Source organism: Lutjanus erythropterus, chromosome 21, assembly GCF_056507025.1.
Source record: "Lutjanus erythropterus isolate fLutEry1 chromosome 21, fLutEry1.hap2, whole genome shotgun sequence".
Taxonomy (NCBI): domain Eukaryota; kingdom Metazoa; phylum Chordata; class Actinopteri; order Lutjaniformes; family Lutjanidae; genus Lutjanus; species Lutjanus erythropterus.
The window spans coordinates 1,352,088-1,372,460 of NC_139337.1; the positions used below are offsets into that span (position 1 = coordinate 1,352,088).

At 39.5% G+C, this 20,373-nt stretch overlaps 1 protein-coding gene across 2 annotated transcripts in view; it reads right to left on the reverse strand.

Annotated features, from left to right (window-relative positions):
- The window catches only part of rsu1 (Ras suppressor protein 1), a 62,145-nt gene that overhangs the window by 15,108 nt on the left and 26,664 nt on the right, over positions 1–20,373 (reverse strand). For both annotated transcript variants that reach the window (XM_084747659.1, XM_084747660.1), the window contains exons 6-8: positions 18,708–18,790; positions 18,067–18,181; positions 16,041–16,173 (exon numbers count right to left, since the gene is read on the reverse strand). In XM_084747659.1, coding sequence (XP_084603785.1) covers positions 16,041–16,173; positions 18,067–18,181; positions 18,708–18,790 — 331 coding nt within the window. The remainder of the gene's footprint in view (positions 1–16,040; positions 16,174–18,066; positions 18,182–18,707; positions 18,791–20,373) is intronic.

Consider the following 20,373-nt stretch of genomic DNA (forward strand, 5'->3'; position numbering starts at 1 on the left):
TATCTAAACAAGAAAAGAAAGTTATCTCAACAAAACATATTTTAAAACTTCAAGAATTTGATCTTGGCTCAAACTCAAAGTCGCAAACTTTAAACTTTTTTATTTCTATAGTGGAGGACATTTTCACTGCTTCATAAATGACAAAATAAGCACATTTAGGAGGTATCAACAGGCTCTTGGTTTTTTTCCCCTTATCAGAAAAATAATACATACATTTTAATCGCTTAGATCTTCGGTTTTGCAGAATTTCTACCATAGTATTTTGTTTATTTGGTAACCCCTCAAAAAAATCTCCTGTGACCCACCAGATGTTCTACCTTCAGACACACACACACTAACTGTTCTGATGACTATAATGCACAAAAGTTCTGTGTACTGGAGGCTCGCTTAACCTCCAGTTGCTACTGATTACGACTGCATGAGAGAGACAGAGGTCAGAGGCGACGACTGCTAACAGAAGGTACAGGGAAATAAAGCTGTCAAACAGAAGCAGAGGCGTTGATTGGGAGGAGAGGAAGTAAAGAACCAGTGTTCTTTAATGAGCAGTATGAGGGACAGCTTTTAAGGCATGAGAAGTTCAGAGGAGGCTGGACTCCTTAGTGTCTGACTTCATGCACAGACACACAAATAGATGCAAACACACGTCTGCACAATCTCTCCAGGATTTTGAAGGCTTAATTTCACAGCAGTTTTTCGAAAAAATTCTCAGAAAATATACTTTAAATGTATATGAAGAAGTTTACTTGGGGGGTATTCCAAAAAGAAGCAAAATCTTTGTGGAGTTCAAACTTGGCCCAGCAAAAAAGTGCACAAAGCATTGATAAATGTAAGTAACAATGACAAACTTTAGATAACATTCAGTATCTGTGAAAGAATACATTAATAAATAAATAAATAAAAATAAAACAAATTGGTAAATACTAAAACATTGAGTCAATTCACTGAAACGTACATGCATGATTTTAGCATGGGGGACTGCTATGATTGCTGGAAGTCATGGGAAACTACAATGATTAGTCAAATTTGTGGAAAGGTGATTGAACAAAATTGTAAGGTCAAGCAGAACTCACGAGTAATGGCTGAATTTGTGTTAATTGTTACGATCAAAACACTGCAGCTTCCTGCAGGGACTGCCTGCATATTTCAAATATTGTACTTCAATAATTTTCCTTAAAATAAAACATTGTTAATCTGGGTCAAGCTCACTGACTGTTATTTTGCAGTCTGAACAGCATTCTGTAAAATGTTTAAAACATTATTTACAAATTGTGAGAATTTTATCATCTTTTCATTCACATTTGAGCCATCAACTCTGTTAATCATCATCATCACTGTGTACAGTCTGTTTTAATGTAGATTTGAGGAATTAGAGGAACAGGAGATATAAATAGCCACAGCTGATATGTAATGACAGCAGTCAAGTTGCAGTTTCCATCCATGTCTGTCCATACTTATATAATATATTCAGACTTAAGAATAAACTTAAAGACTTATTGAGTGTAACATTGTATTGACGTGTGATTTCAGTGAATAACTTCCAAGTAAAAAAAAATTGATGTCATCGCTTAGAGACTATTTTTTCAGAGTAGGACTGGCCTGGCTCGTCTCAGTTGACTTGACAGTTTGACTTGGCCCGTCAGCCTGGCATGGCAGGGGTTTGCATTTACATTACAACAGGGCTACCTGCTTGAGGGTGTCTTTTACTGAGGACGAGTTTGTGGAGGCTCTAGTCAACCAGCTGTGCAGAGGTGGATAAACTGTTCATACGCGTTATTTAAATGCTTTTATTATGAAGCAGCACAAACAGGAAATTATTTAATTCAGGGGATTCCATCAGCAGTAACGGATGACACAGATACACAGCTGAAGGCAAATATTAAACAGTAAAATAAAGCAGATACCTGAAAGTACAAACAGTGACAGAGAGAAACTACATCTAAATACATAAAGATTCTGTTAGAATCTGTAGAAGTACTGAGAACTGAATATAAAGATACTTTAAGAAAAGTGTTTGTCTCTGTCATCTATTGCTCACACATGAGCTGAATATATCAACACTCAGGTTGGCTGCAGCCAGCAAGATATCACTGCAGCCTGCTTGGAGGCAGGCTGGGCTCACTTGGGCCCCACTCCAGAGTAGGTCCATCCTGGGTGAGAGATGTCACATTTGTAAGAACGGGACAGATGGACATACAAAAGAATGGATGGTAAAGTAAGTGTTTTGTCTCTGTTTCTGTTGGTGGGTAGCAGGTGTATTAATATTTATTTTCTTTGAAACTTTTTATTTCAAAATGTAATGTTGTTTACTGTCTACTAACTACACTAACTAAAGTAAACAGTAATTTTCTTAGAACAAGAAATGTCTAATTTTTTCAGAAAATAATGCTCAGAATCTTGGAACACTGTTAAATGACTGTAAACACATGGCTAATTAATAATAAGGAAAAACTCAGTTTTAATCTTACAGTGCTAATGCAAAACTCTGGTTGAACATTTGTTTTAAGAAAATGAATTTTCAAATATCAGAAAGTAAAAAAGTGAAGGCTCATTGTCTGATTATAGACATCATCATCATCATCAGGCATAAAACAGATATGCGGGCTCATCATATCTCAGTGTGTTTCTGTAGTAAAATCCAGAGGGCTTAATCAGTGAAGCCAGTTCCTCAGCAGCCGCTGCTCCTCTCTGTGTTCCACAGCTGAGCAGAGCAGCCAGTACAGACAGGTGGGAGAAGGAGGGGGGGCGGCACATGAGATAGAGGTTGCAATATCAGCCCTCCAACTGTAAGACCTTCTCACTGCAGGGCTCTGGTGCCGCAGTCTCTGTTAGGCATTAATGCGTGAATATAATTAGACAGCAACTGAGAGGGAGGGACTGCACCCCGCATCCAGCAGAATTAATCAGACCTAGTCGAGCAGAAATGGCTGAGAATGACATGAACTGAGAAGAAAGAGTCAAAATATGTTAGCATGTTGCTGTGGGGATGATGTAAACTGTAGAGAGATTGCAACCTTTTCAAAACCATGCCAGAAGTTTCTAGAGTTAATGTGGCCATTGGGTTGAGTTCATTTCAGTACACTGTGAAATAAGCTTTGAAACTCTATTTTTTTTTTGCCCATATCTCCTGTATGGCCACTGAGAGCTGGAGCTAGTAAAATACAGTTTCTGTGTGTGAGAGCAAAAGATGGAAGCAAAAAAAAGTAACATTCATATAAATAGCTGCTAAAGCCATTGATGGCCAGAGGTGTGAACTCACCCACTCTGATCTGGTCACTCTCAGCCTGACTGATACATCAACCAGGCCAAAATATCAGCTGATATGAGCTTAAAGGAGAAGTGTGTGATTTCCAGTGGCATCTAGCGTTCAAACCTTAGACTGCAACTAAGAGGATTTACCCCGACACCGTCCCTCTCTCACCAAGAGTACGGTGGCCGTCAGCAGACAATATGGCGAGGGAAAGCTATCTCACAACAAACTACAATTATGTGTGTAGGATGAATTAGTGTCCAGCAGAAAACAGGCAACCTCTGCGTCACTGTGAAAACGTTTGTCCTCCATCAGCGATTTCCATCGTGTAAAAGCTATGTCGATGTTGATTCTTGTTTTTGCCATTTCCTGTCATGCTTGCGTTTACTTTCTTCGCGTCTCCGCTTCTTGGATGACAGGGATTCACTGTCCGCTGCTTTTTGTTCTGGTACAGTGTATGTATGATCCTCCATTTGTCAAAACTGTGCCAGTCAAGGTTCACAATGCTAAATGGTCTGCCAGCAATCACCCGCGTCTATCCTCCCCGTCTACTTCCGTGTTTTTGATGCGGCGTCTACGTAAGGTCGTCATGGGCTTCCCAAGACTCACTGTTAGTGCAGTTTGTCCGCTCTGCGCTGCCATAGACGGCGCAGGATGATGATCTCCGTAAGTCGACCCGACAGTATGTAACTATAAATGGCTATTTCTAAAGTAACGGGAACATATAGATTATGAGTTTACGTTGATTGATAATAATAAATAACATACTTATATATAATATATCTGCAGACGTTGTGCATCTGGTAAGGTAATACAAGGAGCATACATTTTTTAGTTCTCACCACCGCTGTTCTTGCAACTATTTTTCATTTACAAATGACCAGACAATTGGTAGGCAGCGAGAGATCTTAAATTACGTTTTGACTGGCAGATAGCAGGAAGAGGTGTTAGGTGACCTTTCCACATGTTCAGCTGTATTCACACTTTACCAAGGCCTGGTGTTAATCTGGCTGAGATCTGACTCAATGATTGCACCTTCACATGTGGTCTGGCAAGTCCATTTGCAATCCCATTGCAATGTGTTCTGTATATATTTACACCTCAAGTAACAGGAGGTTTTCTTGATCCAGATGAGATGTCCAAATACAAAGAACAAGTAAGACCAGGTTGTAATGGGCTCTTAGTTGAGAAAGACAAAAAAGTTGATGTTTCATGAGTAGTTTATTTTATAATAAAATACTGGACCTTTACTTAAGAAAAAGTCAGTCATTTTTTCCTTCTCATAGATTGTGTGCAGTAAGTATTGACAATTTGTGCAATTTTTCATCCTGTCATTTTTTTCCAGCGTGTTTCAGGAGGAGGCACTTAAAAGCATCAGTGTTTTAGAGTTTCAGTGTTTAGTTTCTTACACAGCCCACACAGTATCTAAATGAGATACTAGATCTCCTGAATGAAACAAGGACAAATAAAGCTAGAAGTGTTTAGTAGTGCTTGCTCATGGCGGCAATTGTTGGGTTTCTATATAAAGAAAATAGTGTAGATAGGGGCTGCTCAGACAAGGCCTCTGTTCTTTTTTTTATTTAGTATGTTTAAGTTTGTTTCTGTCTTTGTTTCGAATCTGCATACCGACAGGAATTGAATCAACCAATCAACTTGCAACACAGATGTCAACACAACTCATAGTTGAGATATGTGAGACGTACACTGGCTCCTTTGGGAGCCTCAGCAACCTCTGATTACCAGCATCACCCCTCTCTGAACCAGAGATACACTAATTCCAATTTTGGCTGATTCCAGTATTCAGTCTCTCTAAGACCTTTAATTGACAGCATTCACAAACATTTTTGCAACTTTTCTTGTAAAAATAAATTGGATGTTCATAATAAAACATTGACTATTAAATAACTTATACATTTTCTCCAAAAATGTTCCAGATTATAGCCAGGCCTTATTATATTATTTTATTGAGATTATGTACTAGAGGGAAAATTATGATTTTACAGAACCTTCTGGGATCTCACGGGACGTGATTCGATGTGATCTCATGTGGAAGCAGATGTAAACAAACCAGAGACTGATGCAGTGCAACAGTTTGCTGTATTAAAAGTTTGCTTTAAGAAAAACAGAAGAAGAAGTTAAATGACTTTGAAAAGAAAATGTTTGAGGAGACGCATCAACACAGGTTGTTTATTCTTCGGCCAGAACAGGAGGTGAGACTTGAACTGTCAAGTCTGTGAACAGCAGTCTGCTGCTAGCTAACATTAGCCTGAAGAGCTAGAAAGTTTACCGTTGTACAGTGACACTGTCAGCTGCTCTGTCTCATTGTTGACTGTCTGTCTTTTCTTTATCCTTTTATTGGAATCAGTCAATAAACACCGCACTAACACCAACTTCATGCAAGCATGTGTCTGATTGTGTGCTGCTGTGATCAGCACTGTTGTGGGTGTGACATTATGGTCAGTGTATCTGCTGCGTGCATGATGTGACCATTGTGCAGAACACGTGTGAATATGACCCACAGAATCAGACATGTGATGCTGACTGACTAGTCACCGGTCAAGGCCAGTAACGCAGAAAACCGGGCAGTTCCAGTCTCTGGCTGGTCCATCGGTGAATCCTGACTCAGGTTCACAGAAATGTTCACATTTATCTTTGGAGAAGCTTAAAATGTGATTACACAGCCTTGTAGACAGCTGTTTTTTTTATTGTTTTACATACAATAAAAGCATTCAAGTCATTTCAAGAACACATAGTATTCTTGAAACAGAGAAGGGCAAAAAGTCAGCATCTTTCCCAACAACACTGAAATGCTATAAAATGCAAAGATGGGAGCGATATGGAAAGAGAGAGGGAAGCGGCAGGAAATGAATAAAAGATAGTGTATTGTGGGAAGAGAGGGCTTTCTCTCTACAGTATGTTAATGTGTCATGAGATACATAGTCTGGCAGCTCTCTCTGTCAGGATAACAGGATTGCTGATGAAACGTGATAGACAGGTAACATACCCCTACTCTTTCTCTCCCTCTTTCTCTTATGCGCACACTCAACTATCGAGAAGGCTGCTAGTGTTTTAGTATTTAGATAAATACGTGCAAATCCCAACACTACAGCAGTGCTAAAATTAAAGGGATAATCAAACTATACAGTAACAGCTGTTTAGAACAGTCTGTCCAAGTCTTTCTTAATCAGGAAGATTCCCTACACAATACAGACTTGAGAGTCAAACAGTCACTGGAAGCTGCCACCAGCAGATAGGTGAAGCACTCCAACCTTACAGAGAATGTGCCAATAAGTGTTTCATAGTGATGCTACCATCAATTATCAACAGTGCACAAGTGTATCTATAAACCAAAGTCAAAGATGCTTGAAACAGTTATTTGCAAGGGTGTAAATCACAGTTTTCATCATGATACATTAATATTGTATTGATTATTTGGACAAAAATATGATATTTGCCTATATCACACTAAATCTGACATGGTACGATATGAGACAATATCATGTGTCTATTTAACAGATGTCAACTGCTTATGTCAACTCAAAAAAAAAAAACCTGAACAATGATTTAACAATTTCATGACTGAAATCTTCCAGACATTTATGACATAGACATGCCATGTCATTTTCAAAATAAAGTATCTTAAATATGAAGCTATAAATCAGCATTTTCACTTCATTAATAATACTGTATCGTTGAACATTGAATCAATATATCCATCCAGATAGTCGTTTGTGAGATATGTTGTCAGACTACTTGTAAAGGCTAAGTATCTTGATTAGAATGTCAATACTTGAAGGTTGGTTGAAAAGCCTCCAGTCAAATTAGGCCAGGGCAATAAAACGATGATGATATCTATCAGTAACTGACTCGAGAAAGTAGTTCGATAAAATGACAGTTTCACTCAAATGTATTAAATGCAATGCACCATAAACAGCCTGTCATATCCTGTGCTAATGGAGAGAGCTACCAGTGACACGCCAACTGCCATTCATAGAAAAGCAAAAACTCACATGTGCTCCCATCCTGACATATAAACAGCCAATCGCATCTCAAGGTGCTACGAGTGACAAGCAAACAGCCAATCTGTGTTGTTTAGTTGCTCCATCAACATGTGAGAAACAGCGTGGAGTTACATATGAGACAACAAACAGTGTGAGGAACACATGTGACAGCAGCATGCAAAATGAGTGAAGATGAAACAGAACAGGTCAGCTCACCAGTGTGGCAATCTTAAGGAGTTTTTTGAAAGTCAGACAACAACTACAATACGTTGAGGGGCTTGGACATGTTGTGTAGAGAGGGACTTCATGCTCAGACAGCTGTCACCACAACTGACCCCCCAGATATGGATGGATGGACATCTATCAGAACAGGGTTGTGTGTAAACTGCAAGAGTAGCTTCCCAAACAAGACTGGTAATACAACAAACTTATCTGTTAATCACAAACTACGATAATTATTGATATGTACTGATATGAAACTTAACTAACATAATAGACTTTTCAGCTATATGGCCTGTATTCTGCACTGCATCCCACTGGCTCACTGATCTCTCTCCAAAAGCTGAAAACTTTTTTCGTGTCTTGACCATAAACCATACACAAAGATACAGAACACTTGTCCTCAAAAGTAGAGACAATAATATTGTGATGTTTTCGCTCTTCTTCCAATCGGCTTCAGTTCAATGAGTTGATCTGATTGGTTGAAGTTAGCCTATGTTAGAATTGACATATCGTTCATCCAATCACCTACCAGGGGTTTTCTTGAACACACCTGCCCTTTTCCAAACAGTTTTTATGGACGGCATCCCAGATGGTTCTGTGTAACAAAACGTCTGGTGTGTCAGGTTATGAGTAAGTAAGGTACATAGTTTAGATTCTTTTTTGTTGGGTTTTATGATTGTGGTATTTAATTTTGAAAATTGACAAGATGCTCTATGCTGTTTCTGTGTCTGACTTCCTGCCTGGCTCGATCCGCTCTGTGCAATTTGATGCAGGATCAGTAAAAAATATTGTGTGTATTCTACGCAGAGCAGAGCAGAGCAGAGCAGAGCAGAGCAGAGCAGAGCAGAGAGCTGCTCCTAGGATGTGCTGTAGTGCTTCTGGTGGAAACACAAGTGCTGTCTACAATCAGCCATGACGCGGCTGGAACACAACCAGTGGAATCAAGCAGACACACTTTGAAAACCTATGTTGCTCTGTTACAATTAATGCCTCTTTCTTTTTTCTTCCTTCCTTCCTTCCTTTCTGTTCTTCCACCAAGAAAAGAAGAGCACAGTATAATGACTACTTCCACATTTAAGATTCAGCCCACTAAATTAGACCAACTGGAGGTGCAGGCAGATAGGTGTGTGTGTGTGTGTGTGTGTGTGTGTGTGTGTGTGTGTGTGTGTGTGTGTGTGTGTGTGTGTGTGTGTGAGTGTTGACAGAGTCGGAAGATGAAGGACATTTAGTCAGGTGTGAATGAAGCTGTGAAGACTGAAAGAAGATCTCTTTGGGAAATTGTTTAACACCTGTCTAAAGTCAGCCTGCTGCTAGGTGTGTGTGTGTGTGTGTGTGTGTGTGTGTGTGTGTGTGTGTGTGTGTGTGTGTGTGTGTGTGTGTGTGTGTGTGTTCATTGTTGCACTTCTTCACATGCACTCATACATCCTTGCTCTCACACGTCCTCACAGTCTGTTCCTACAGTGTCTCTCACAGACTGAGGGGGTATCTGCAGTATGATGGCCATTAAACTGAAAATAGCCAAGTGGAAAATGCCCATAGTGAGTTCTGCCAGGCTGCTCCTTATTGTTCATCATATAAAGAGAACCTTAACATTTTTGCTTGGACTGCCCCCCTTATAGTCAACTAATTTATTAGTCAGTGAGAACAGTCACATTGCACACATTGCACCTGTTCCACGGTTGTGATCTGTCCTCCACACGGCTGCATGTCCCACCAGCAATGCAGCGTTCTGCCTGCTTCGTGACATTTTCTTCCTCAGATTTTGTTGATCTGGTCCCCTTTCCTCGATTCTTAAGCCACTACCACAGGTAAGTAGGCTACATAGTTAAATCATATTTCTGTTTTTTTATTTTGAAAACTGACTAGACCCTCTATGGTGTTCATGTGTCTTGACTTCCTGCCCACTCAGTCTCTCTGCATTGACGCTGCATCCATCAAAAATGGACTCGGCTTGTATTCTCCGCAAAGTACAGCGAGGAGCCACCTCTGGGACATGTTGTGGCTAGTGCTTAACTGTGCCTGAAAAACTGAGCTTGTTGAGGCCCGACGCCAAAAAGATTCTGCTAGAAACCAATTTGAACCTGACCATCATTAGCATATTTCAGCCCAAACCCGATTACAGCCTGACATTGTTCTTAATAAGCTTCCCTCTGTACCAAACAGTAGGAGTTTTCAGTGACAGGGACAATTCATGCAGAAGATTGTAATTGGCAATGATTAAATTGGGGAGAAAAATGAAAATAAATAAATAACCTGAACCCAATGTGAACCTGTGAAATATGTGAAATGTGTGAGAAATAATGCCCGACTCAACCCAAACCTGTTATGTCCCGTCTGGTTCAGGCACAGATTTCAAGCTCTAGTTGCAGCCCTGCCAGTGGAATCACAAGCACTGTGAGATCAGACATGGTGCAGCCATAACAGGATGCAGCCATGCCTGGTGGAATCAAGACATTAGTCAACCAAGTTTTCATTTATGCATTTGTCACAGATCTAAAAAATACTCCATTAGGAAGCTGCACTTCCCCATCCAAGTATAGTATTGTTGCAACACAGACCTTTTCTCTTATAACATGGAAGTTGCTTGCAAAATGAGGCACTTGTACTTAACTGGAATCGTGGGAGCGTTGATGTTTGTTTACACAACTAACACAGGAGCTTTGGACCACCGGGAGGAGTTTTCAGGCCTAGGGCAGGCTTGGGAGCATCACTGGAATGAGCCTGAGTCAGGTAAGTGCACGATGAACCGGGCTCAGCAGCCCCTGAAGTCACTGGAACACTGTGGCTAACCATGCTGGAGCTGTCATTAGCTAGTAAGTTCAGGAAGTGGTCAGCCAACCAACAGTGGCCAGTTTGACGACCAGCAATGCTGAGGTGATTTAGAACATCTCTGAGCTGCTCTCTGACTCCGGGCACAATGAAGACACTGTGCTTTCAGGCATGACAGGAGGTGTGAAAAGGTTGAGGAGCCAGTTTCTAGCAACTTAATTTGTAAGGATACAACATCCATTGTGTTGATAAGTCTGTGAGCATTTTTGTGAAGTTGGAAGTTATTTATCCCCAACAAGACTTGAGTGAGTAACATTGTGTTAAAATTCACAAAATGTTCAGTCTCCTGCTGGTTGTTCCAACACATTTAGGATCATCGCAGCTTTTGCTGTTTGCATTTAACATGCAGCTTGCTTCATTCCCCAAAAATACATATTCAGATAATCAAATTAATAACATAAATGTGTGATTACTCTTCAACTAACACAATCTTTGGTTGGGGGCAGGCCTAATTTTTGCGGAACCAGTGGTTTAACTGCACACTTGGCTGCAGTGTTGTCACAGACCCCTGATATCACTTAGAGATCACAGGTTTAACATAACTCTGACCACAACTACTCACACACATGCAAAATCAACACTGTTGAATATTTGCCTCTGGTTCATCCATTTACTTCCATTCTATATGAGTGAAGTAGAAAAAAAACCCTTTGCTTTCACATGGAGTTCAACTTTGGTGAACTCTGACCATCAAAATCACAGCCTCAACCAAACGCAGGTACGTGTCGAAGGTTGACCCCTAAAACAGAACACAACCCAGCAAACTGATGTCTATGTGTGGCAGATCCTGTACTGCACATATTTTACCTCAGCAGGCAATGGTCACCTGCCTACATTCATGTATGTGTGATCATGCCCTAAAAGATATTTAAAAAAAAAAAAACAACCAAACTGACTGCCACTATTTTATTTTCTTCTTCCAAAGGATGATTTTAAAAGTCCAAAATGCTAGACATATATATCTTACTGAGTTGTGAAATGTTTCAATCAATGGTCAAACTCAGTGAAATGTGTAATTTACTGAAGGTAACAGTATGTTGAAGTTCCGGAAGTTAACAAGCTGCCATAGCTGCAGCAGTGTCTCCCTACAGTATAAATGCAATTTAATACTATAACTCCTCTTCAACCTTTGCCTTAACTTTTTATATAATGTTTCTTAGACTTATTAGACTTAGACTTTATTGTTCCCCAAGAGGAAATTCATTTCCACAGCACTGTTCACATTGGTCAACAAACAAACAGAAAAACAAACACAGCACCTAATAACAACAGAATGCACTCATGAGGTCTCTTATTTAAGGCATCAATGGCAGCTGGGATCAAGCTTTTCCCAAAGCAAGCCCTTCTGCACGTCAGAGCTCTGTACCTGCACCTAGAGGGTAGCAGGGTCAGACGGTGGTTGAGTGGGTGTGTGATGTCCTGTGCTATTGTGGTTGCAATGCATGTTATGGCCTTATTCTTCAGTTCTGTGAGGTCAGTTAATTTGTGTAATGACACTGATCATTTACAGGAAATGAAAACATGGTTTCACCAGATTTAGCCAGACACTAATTTCCATCTGTAGTCCTACACATAACAAGTAGATTCAATAAATACACATAAGACATAACAAGAGGACACAATGAATAAGAATTCAAGGTACAATATAGACTACAGTCAATCCAGGCGCCTACCATAACAGAAGTAGTAAGAACACTGCATAGAACAAAATACAGTATGAAATACACAATAACTACCTTATAAAGTGATCAGGTTACCACTGCAGGTGCCTTACATAATAAAAAAAACAGTAAGTACACACTGCATGGTACAAAATATAATATGAAATACACCAAAACGATCTTAAAAAGTGACCGGATGCCAGTGCAGATGCCTTACATAAAACAAAAAACAGTTAGTGCACATTGCACAGTCAAAATACAATTACTATATTTTTAAGTGACCAAGTTACCAAAGCCTCTGCCTTACACAATGAAAATGGTTAGTACAGGCTGCACAATACAATTTACTAGGGGTGGGGGAAATTTCCGATTCTTAGATGCATCGCGATTCGGACGTGGACGAATCTGAATCGATTCACAAACGTCCAAATTTCGATTATTTAAATCTGTTAATTAAAGTGATACAGAAGCTTCTAAATAATGTGGAACTAAGAAGCGCGGTACGCGTCATCGCCGGGACACTTTGGGACGCGCACCTGGAGCGACACGCGCACAGCGGAAAACAAACATGGCCGACCGGCAGCCACCTCGCCATGAGGTCCGAACAGCTCCTTCTAATTTAAAAGCAGCCGTGTGGAAACACTTCGGCTTCTACAACGTCGACGGCGGAAGCGAACTGGACAAGAGCCACGTTATATGTAAGCTGTGTCGAGCTAAAATAAAATACTTTGGCAACACAACAAACATGAGAAGCCGTAACTCGATTCCACCCGACGGAGGAGTCGGGGAGACGGCAGGCTGCTGTTGCTGCGGCTACTAGTGGCTACTGTTGGTACTTTCCAGTTTGCACATATTTCCAATAGTTTAATAAAATATAATCGAAATGAATTCTTATTACAAATGCGCTGTTTTTAAAAATTGTAAGTGACGAATGCTTATTCAGTGAGACAAAAAGAAATGTGTTTGTGAAAAAGTGCATCAATATACATAAAGATGCATCAATAATCGTTTTATAATCGAATCGTAGCCCCTGAATCGTAATCGTAATCGAATCGGCAGGTGCCCAAAGATTCCCACCCCTACAATTTACAGTAATAAATATACAGTTACTACATTACAAGTGGCAAAGTTAGCAGCACGTACCCACAAGGGTAACATATAACATCTACATACCTGCTGGGGTAACCTCTCACATCTATCTAAGATAGACAAGACTCACTGTTTAAAATCCAGTTTTTAACATCACAGGAGAAACTACAATAGTTTCAGAGTATAACATGTTAAAGAAGCAGTTGAACAGTGCAGTAGGATGGGCTGAATAATACTCTGGTACAACAGTAGGGGGGGTGTTAAGGTACTTGATAAAAACATGGTGCTGTGGGCTGCTGGTGCAAGGGGCGGGACAGGGCAGGATGCCTCTGTGCCCCTGGCGCAAACTGGCAAAGGTCGCGAAGGATACACCTTGAATAAATCAATTCTACTGCACCTCACACTTTTAACTTGTGCTATAGATCAGTATTAGATAGGGTCCACAATGTGCCACTGTAGTAATGGTGGCACTGCTAGATGTTGGAACACACAAAGAAGTCACCAGGTTCGTCTACACATCAGAGAGTGAGGAAGGAAGTCAGGGAACATGACTGAATATGACATGAATAAAAGTTAAATACTAATCCATGAACATGTCAAATAGAGTTTCATCTGCATTGGTGTTTGTTTAAAAATGAAGAAAATAACTCCCATGATCCCATGCTACTTCACAAAATCATCAAATTATGTTAGTTGTTGTTTAAATGTGACAGACACTTAGCGGCATAATTTTCATATAGTGTGTTTAATTTATTTTTATTATTTAATCATTTTTGTTTTCCCACCTCACCAGCCGTGTGACAGCATTTCAGTATCTCAGTCATCTCATATTTGATTCATTTCATCTCTTCTTTAATGATTATTTTTTGGGCTTATTTGAGAGAATACAGGGAGAGATAGGGTCATGACACGCAACAAAGATCCAAAGTCATCACGCCGCCCCTCATTTTATCTCTTTTGAAGAAGACGACACCAGAGGAGAGTGTCAGCTGTTTGTTTGCAAGTGCATTGATGATGGATAAATTATGCATGTGTTGCTTTTATGAGTGCTGACAGTGACTGATCACAAAGATAGAATGGCAGTCCATGATACAGAGTGACTACGCTCTCCATCATCCAGTCTGACACACACAGGTGACTGGTCAATTTGATCTGCCTGTCACTAAATATAATGTATAGCCTTTTATTCCACAATCAGGCTGGAGGTCCCTGCCCTTGAGTTCAAAAGCTATGAATGTATATAAATGTAGCAAGCATCTATGACACTTTAACCAGCATTTTTGAAAAGATATTCATCCAAAAATCTGTTAGTGCCTTGTTGCAACAGGGTATTATGAAATCTTAGTTCAAAATAGGCCCAGTGTACCACTTACATTATACCACATTGTGAGTAACTCCTACTGGCTCAACAACACTGTTTGGAGAGAACACTCACTGCCACACAATGCCTGCTCATACAAGTATGCAAACATAATACGGAAGCAACAATAGTTGAGCCATGGTCTCTTTGCCTCCCTCACACACAGTCATACAGTGCAGGGATCAGTTCCAGAGCATGGCCAGAGCAGCAGTTTGAAGCATTCACACAGAGGATTTGCAGCATCTCCTTTTGCCTGGAACAAAGAATTAATAGCAGCCTTCTGCTTCACAGTGCTACCTCCAGCACTTTCTTCTCCATCGGAGACAAGACTGCTTACACTTACAGTTCTGTGCTCAAACATACAGTGGGCCTATTACAACAAACACACTTACCAAAATCAGACTATCAGAATCATCACAATTCAATCAATTATTCTTGCTTCACTAAAACACACAACAAAGAGGTGTACTTAATTTGTGGATTTCATTTGTCTAAAACACCACCATCACAGATTCAGAGGAAGGTCTGTGCTTGTTCAGTTTGTGATGACCACGGACACACAGTCACTGCAGGTAGACACTGCTTTGTGTTGTAACCTAAATGATCCAAAATATTGGCATTTTCATTTTACAAAACACTTAACTTATGAAAAAGCCTTAAATAAGAATTTTGCATTTCATTTTTGCTTGTTGGCTGGGCCACACCATTAGTCAGTCGAGTGCACATCAAAAGGTCATCAACAACAGCACATCGCCAACACACAGCTGTGCCCGGTCAGCACACTTCACTTGGGAAAACAATCTGCAGCTAAAACAACTTGTGCATGATCTCCTTAAGTGTTTTAAATGTGTTTTAGACACAATGTGACTCTTTATAAGCTTCTCACATTGGACATGGCTTTACAGGGCAGGAATTTCACAGTGGCTGTGTCTGTTCAGTTCAGCTTCATGCCCCCCTGTGATGACTCCCAGCAGAGAGCACGACAGAGGAAGCGAATGAATATGAACAAAAATGTCAAATATAAACTTTATTTGATCATGAATCCTGATGTTACTCTACAATTCTGTGGCTGCAGACTGGAGTCTGTTAACAGTGACAAACAGGTAGTTTGTGTTAAATACACCTCTGTGAAACATCTGGATTTCCATGCATGTTCATGCCCCATCCCTCTCTATGGAAAACCATTTCTGCCAATGTAATGGAAAAAAATAGCTCCTGTAAGTCATTATAATGAGAAACTTTCTCAAAATAATGTGTTTGTATCTCAGCATAATGTCTTACATCTCAAAATAATGAGTATCTCATAACAATGACTCAGTATCTAAACATAATGACCTAAACTAAAGATGCTGGATATCTTCCAACCTACACAAAATAATGAGTTAGTTTAGTCAGGTTTTTACTTTAAAGACCATGTATGAGAGACTGTACAACATAAAGGCACAACAAAGTATTATAAAATATATATATATAAAAAAATCACCTATATGTCACAGTAACTCTTTGATTTTGAGGTGGGTCCAGCCATATACTAGGTTTCACCTTGTCCTGTCTTTTGTGTGTGTGTGTGTGTGAGCGCGCGTACGTGCGTGCGTGCGTGTGTGTGTGCGTGTGTGTGTGTTATTACTTACTACTTGTAGGTCTCTGAGCGAACATATTCAAAAACATGGGAGACACCCAGCTGGAACTGGTCTGCGATGGGAGTGACCCAGGGGTTATTCTCTGCTTTGAACACCTGCTTGGGACCGGTCAGGTCCAGATTACCTGCAGACAGGGAGACAGTTGAACTGATCACATCATCATCATCACCTTCACACAGTCACACAGAGTCACACCTGAAGCTGCTCAGTACAGCCAGTCTGCCTGGTCCCTACATTAACGGATCACAGTGGTGGATTTAAGCCATGGAAGAACTGTGTTAATTGGTAAAAAGACTCATGTGTTGATAGCTGTCAGTAGAGAAGTCAGTATGCTGGGGACAGGAATATGTGTTTATAATTGTTAATATTGTTAATATATTGTTAATAGCAATCTCACAAATTTTTATTGATTAATTGATTCATTTACTGATTTTTCTAGAGAAGAAAAGAGAGACTTTTATTACTTGATTAATATAGTCTAATCATTAATCAACCCAAAATAAAGAACAAAAACTTGTCTTATCAAAATTTCAATATTTTATTTAATTGTTTAATCATCATAATCCAATTTCCATGTCAAAGCAGTGTTATTATCATCATTATTATTATCAATATTATTTTCATTTTCGTGATCATTATTATCAGATTTTTGGATGTTTTGGGGCCTTATCTGATAGTAAAGCCAAAGGTAGACAGGTAAGGAGGGAGACAGAGACAGATTTATTTAATCAAAAAACTGTATACAATATTCAGTACATTACATACACACATACACACACAACTGTGTCACACAGAGACATAAAAGTGCCATACAATCTGTGCAATAATGTTCATAGTGCAACCTTTGCTGCTTCTATATTTATCTGCTCTATTTTATGTCTTTTTATTGAGTCCTACTTACATACTGAGTATTTTACTTTACTATTGAATAGAATTTGTAAATACACATTTTACTTTATTTGATACTATTACTTATATTTATCTTGTTATTATTATCGTTCTGTTTTTTATTACTTAACGTACCTAGTTTTTAAAATTACGCTGGAGCTTCCCAGCAAGTTTTTCATGATTGTACTTGTATACGTATTTTATAAGTATTTTAGTAGCAAGTCACTTAGTAGTACTTGACTTAAAACTTAACATGGTTAACAGATGACAGATTTATTTAATCACTGGAGTCATATCAAGTTAAGATAATTTTGCATTGATTTTTGCATCAGTTTTGCTCTTGCTGCTGTCTTGACAAAGTGCTCTGGTGTTTTCATTTCAAGTGTTCATATATCACAGTAGTTCTGCTGTGATGAGCCACTTCCTGTTTGCAGAACTCACAGAGCACCATACTGTCAGGTCTCTGTCTAAAACACTCCCACACTTCAGAAGATCGTGGGTGAAGATTTTTAGCTCCAGCTTGTTCTCCGGGGGAATCGTGCTTTGACCGGGTGCAACCATCTTTCAAATGTGCTGTTGTCATAATCAATGATGTTCATTATGTTGATGAATCTCAGCCCCCGCTGCAGCACAGTTCACCTGTTTATTGAGTATATTATATATTAATTATATATTAGTAATTAATATTGAATATATCACATCTCCAAATTGCACCAAATTTGACAATGTACTTCCTTGGGATCCCAGAAACATCACCTGTGTGAAGTAGATCGAATGAACGGTTGTTGAGACATGCAAATTACAACCAGACTGACAGAGAGCCTTTCCTTTTTATTTAAGTTTAATTTAACTAATTTAAATTTAAGTTTAAATAAGTATGCCACCCCTACTTTTCACTGCACATATTAAAATAAGTATGTCAAATAAATATCTTAACCTCTGAAATTTAAACATTTACTTACTTTAACTAGCACAGACAGTAGCTTCTGTTATGGAGATACTGAAACACCAACAGCCAGTGTGTTGTGTGTTTGAATAGATATTAGGTAGATATTTTGGACTGGACTTGTCTGTGTGTGTGTGTGTGTGTGTGTGTGTGTGTGTGCGCCTGTGCATGTGTGGTCAGTACCAAGTTCAGGGGGCAGGACGGTCAGTCTGTTGCCCTGGATGTGAAGCTCTTTCAGATGAGCCAACTCTCCTATCTCCTTAGGCAAGGAGATCAGATCATTATCCCTCAGACTCAACTGGACAGGAGGAAGAGACAGGGGAAAAAAGGAAACACTATTAGAAGACACAGCATCTGAAACAACAGCTATATTCATTTGTTTAAAGCACAAAGAGTTCAGACAGATAACAATTATTTTAATTCAGCTGTTCCTAAAATATTAATAATGAAGTCCAGTTTTAAAACGGGAAAAATAACAAATGAAAAAAAAAAAAACTAAAATGTCTCTATACTGTTCATCTCGTGTAATCCAAGCTTTTCTCAGCTTTTCTTAGACATAATTAGTGGGGGCAACTGCTTTACAGCACATACAGAACAAAAATCCAAACTTGAAAGACAAAATAAAATACCAAAAAAGTACCAAACACAAACTACGTACAGAGCGTACAGTGTTGAAGCCAGTGTCTGATGTGGTCAATGATAGACTGCTGGTAGGATATGGTAAATGAAAAGCCAGCATTCTTTGCATCTGGTAACTCATGATGTATGCACTGGATTACTGGCCAACTATGCTCATTGTATCAGTTGCGTTGACACTAACTTACTATTTGCAGCTTGGTCAGCTTCCCGATGTCAGCAGGCAGGACCTCGAAGTCATTGTCACTCAGATAGAGAGCGCGGAGAGTGGCTGCAAAACAAACATCTCTGTTAGTCTGCGTGTGTGTAACCAGACTAGAATCTGGTCAATACTACCAGTCAAGTGTGATTAATAATACTGCCTCACAAACTGGCCAGAATCAATCTACACAGAGCTTCTGCTTCTCTGGTGAGACAACAGACACAGTGAGACAGCTTTGTCAACATGCAGTGAACAAAGATGCTCAGCTTCCTCTTTGTGGAACAAAAGTAATTCACAAAGAGGAGCTGACGGTGTCGTCCCCTAACTGTTACAACACGCTGCCTAAAAGCTGCTGTAGAGTCCTATTCATCTTTTAATGTGAAATCCATATTACACTGTACATGACTAATGCAGCCTGAGGCCTGGTTCCTCTGGCTCCTGCTTCCAGCACCTTGACCCCTTCACCTCTGTTACCACCAGAGTAAAAACACTGCACACATCTTATCTCAGAGAGAGTCACCAAGCATTGCTGTTATGATACAGTTTAAAACACAAAAAACAAGAAAAAAGTACTCCAATCCAAGGAAGCTGGAGGAAAATGTACTGTCATCTGTGGATTTTATATGGTCTTTTTCACTCATTCAATTTGCACTATAGCTTTTTTAGTCTTACCATTTAGTGTCTGGTTGCACTGCGATGGTTGTACCCAGGGGTGGAAGTAACTACAAGTAAAAGTTAAACAGTAAAAGTAGCAAATACTCAAATTACTTTAATTAAGTAGTTTTTTGGTGGGTACTTATACTTTTCTGAGTAGATTTTCTACAACTCCAGCAGTTTATTGTGGACTAAAAACTACACCAAACTTTCAGTCAGCATGAAATAAAATACCTCATAAATATTAAGCTTTGCCCAGTTAGCATAAAGACTGAAAATATGGCAGAAAACACTTGCCTGGCTCTGTCCAAAGGTTAAACACATCTAAAGCTCACTAATTCGCATGTTTTATCTTATTTATTATGCCTCCACCCGCCGAAGGTGCCGGGCCGGAGGCATACTGTTCGTACGTGAGTCCGTGCGTCCTTCCGTCCGTCACAGATTTTTGTTTGCGTGATAACTTTTGAACGGGTGGACGGATTTGCACCAAATCTTGTGTGCTAAGACTCTATAATAGGTACATGAACTGATTGAATTTTGGAGGCCAACGCTTTCAAGATGGCCGACTTTCAAGATGGCCGACTTTTTGTTTACGCGATAACTTTTGAACAGGTGGACAGATTTGCGCCAAATCTTGTGTGCTAACACTCTATAATAGGTACATGAACTGATTGAATTTTGGAGACCAACGCTTTTGAGATGGCTGCAAAATGGCCGCCTGACAGACCTGTCTCTAAAAACACACTTATGCCAATAACTTGGTCAATTTTAAAGCTTTTTTGTATTTGACCTTGATATATTTTTGAATAACTGTTGGATACTATTAGGTAATAAAGGTAATAGCTCTTTCCTTTCAATCATTTCTCATTAACTGTATACTGAATCAATAGAGCCATAATTCTCAAACTCCTGGGACACTTGCAAATAGGATTTATAATGAATCAGTGGTTTCAATCAGGTGTAGGGAACACAAAAAGTCAAAGTTGTATGAAACTGTT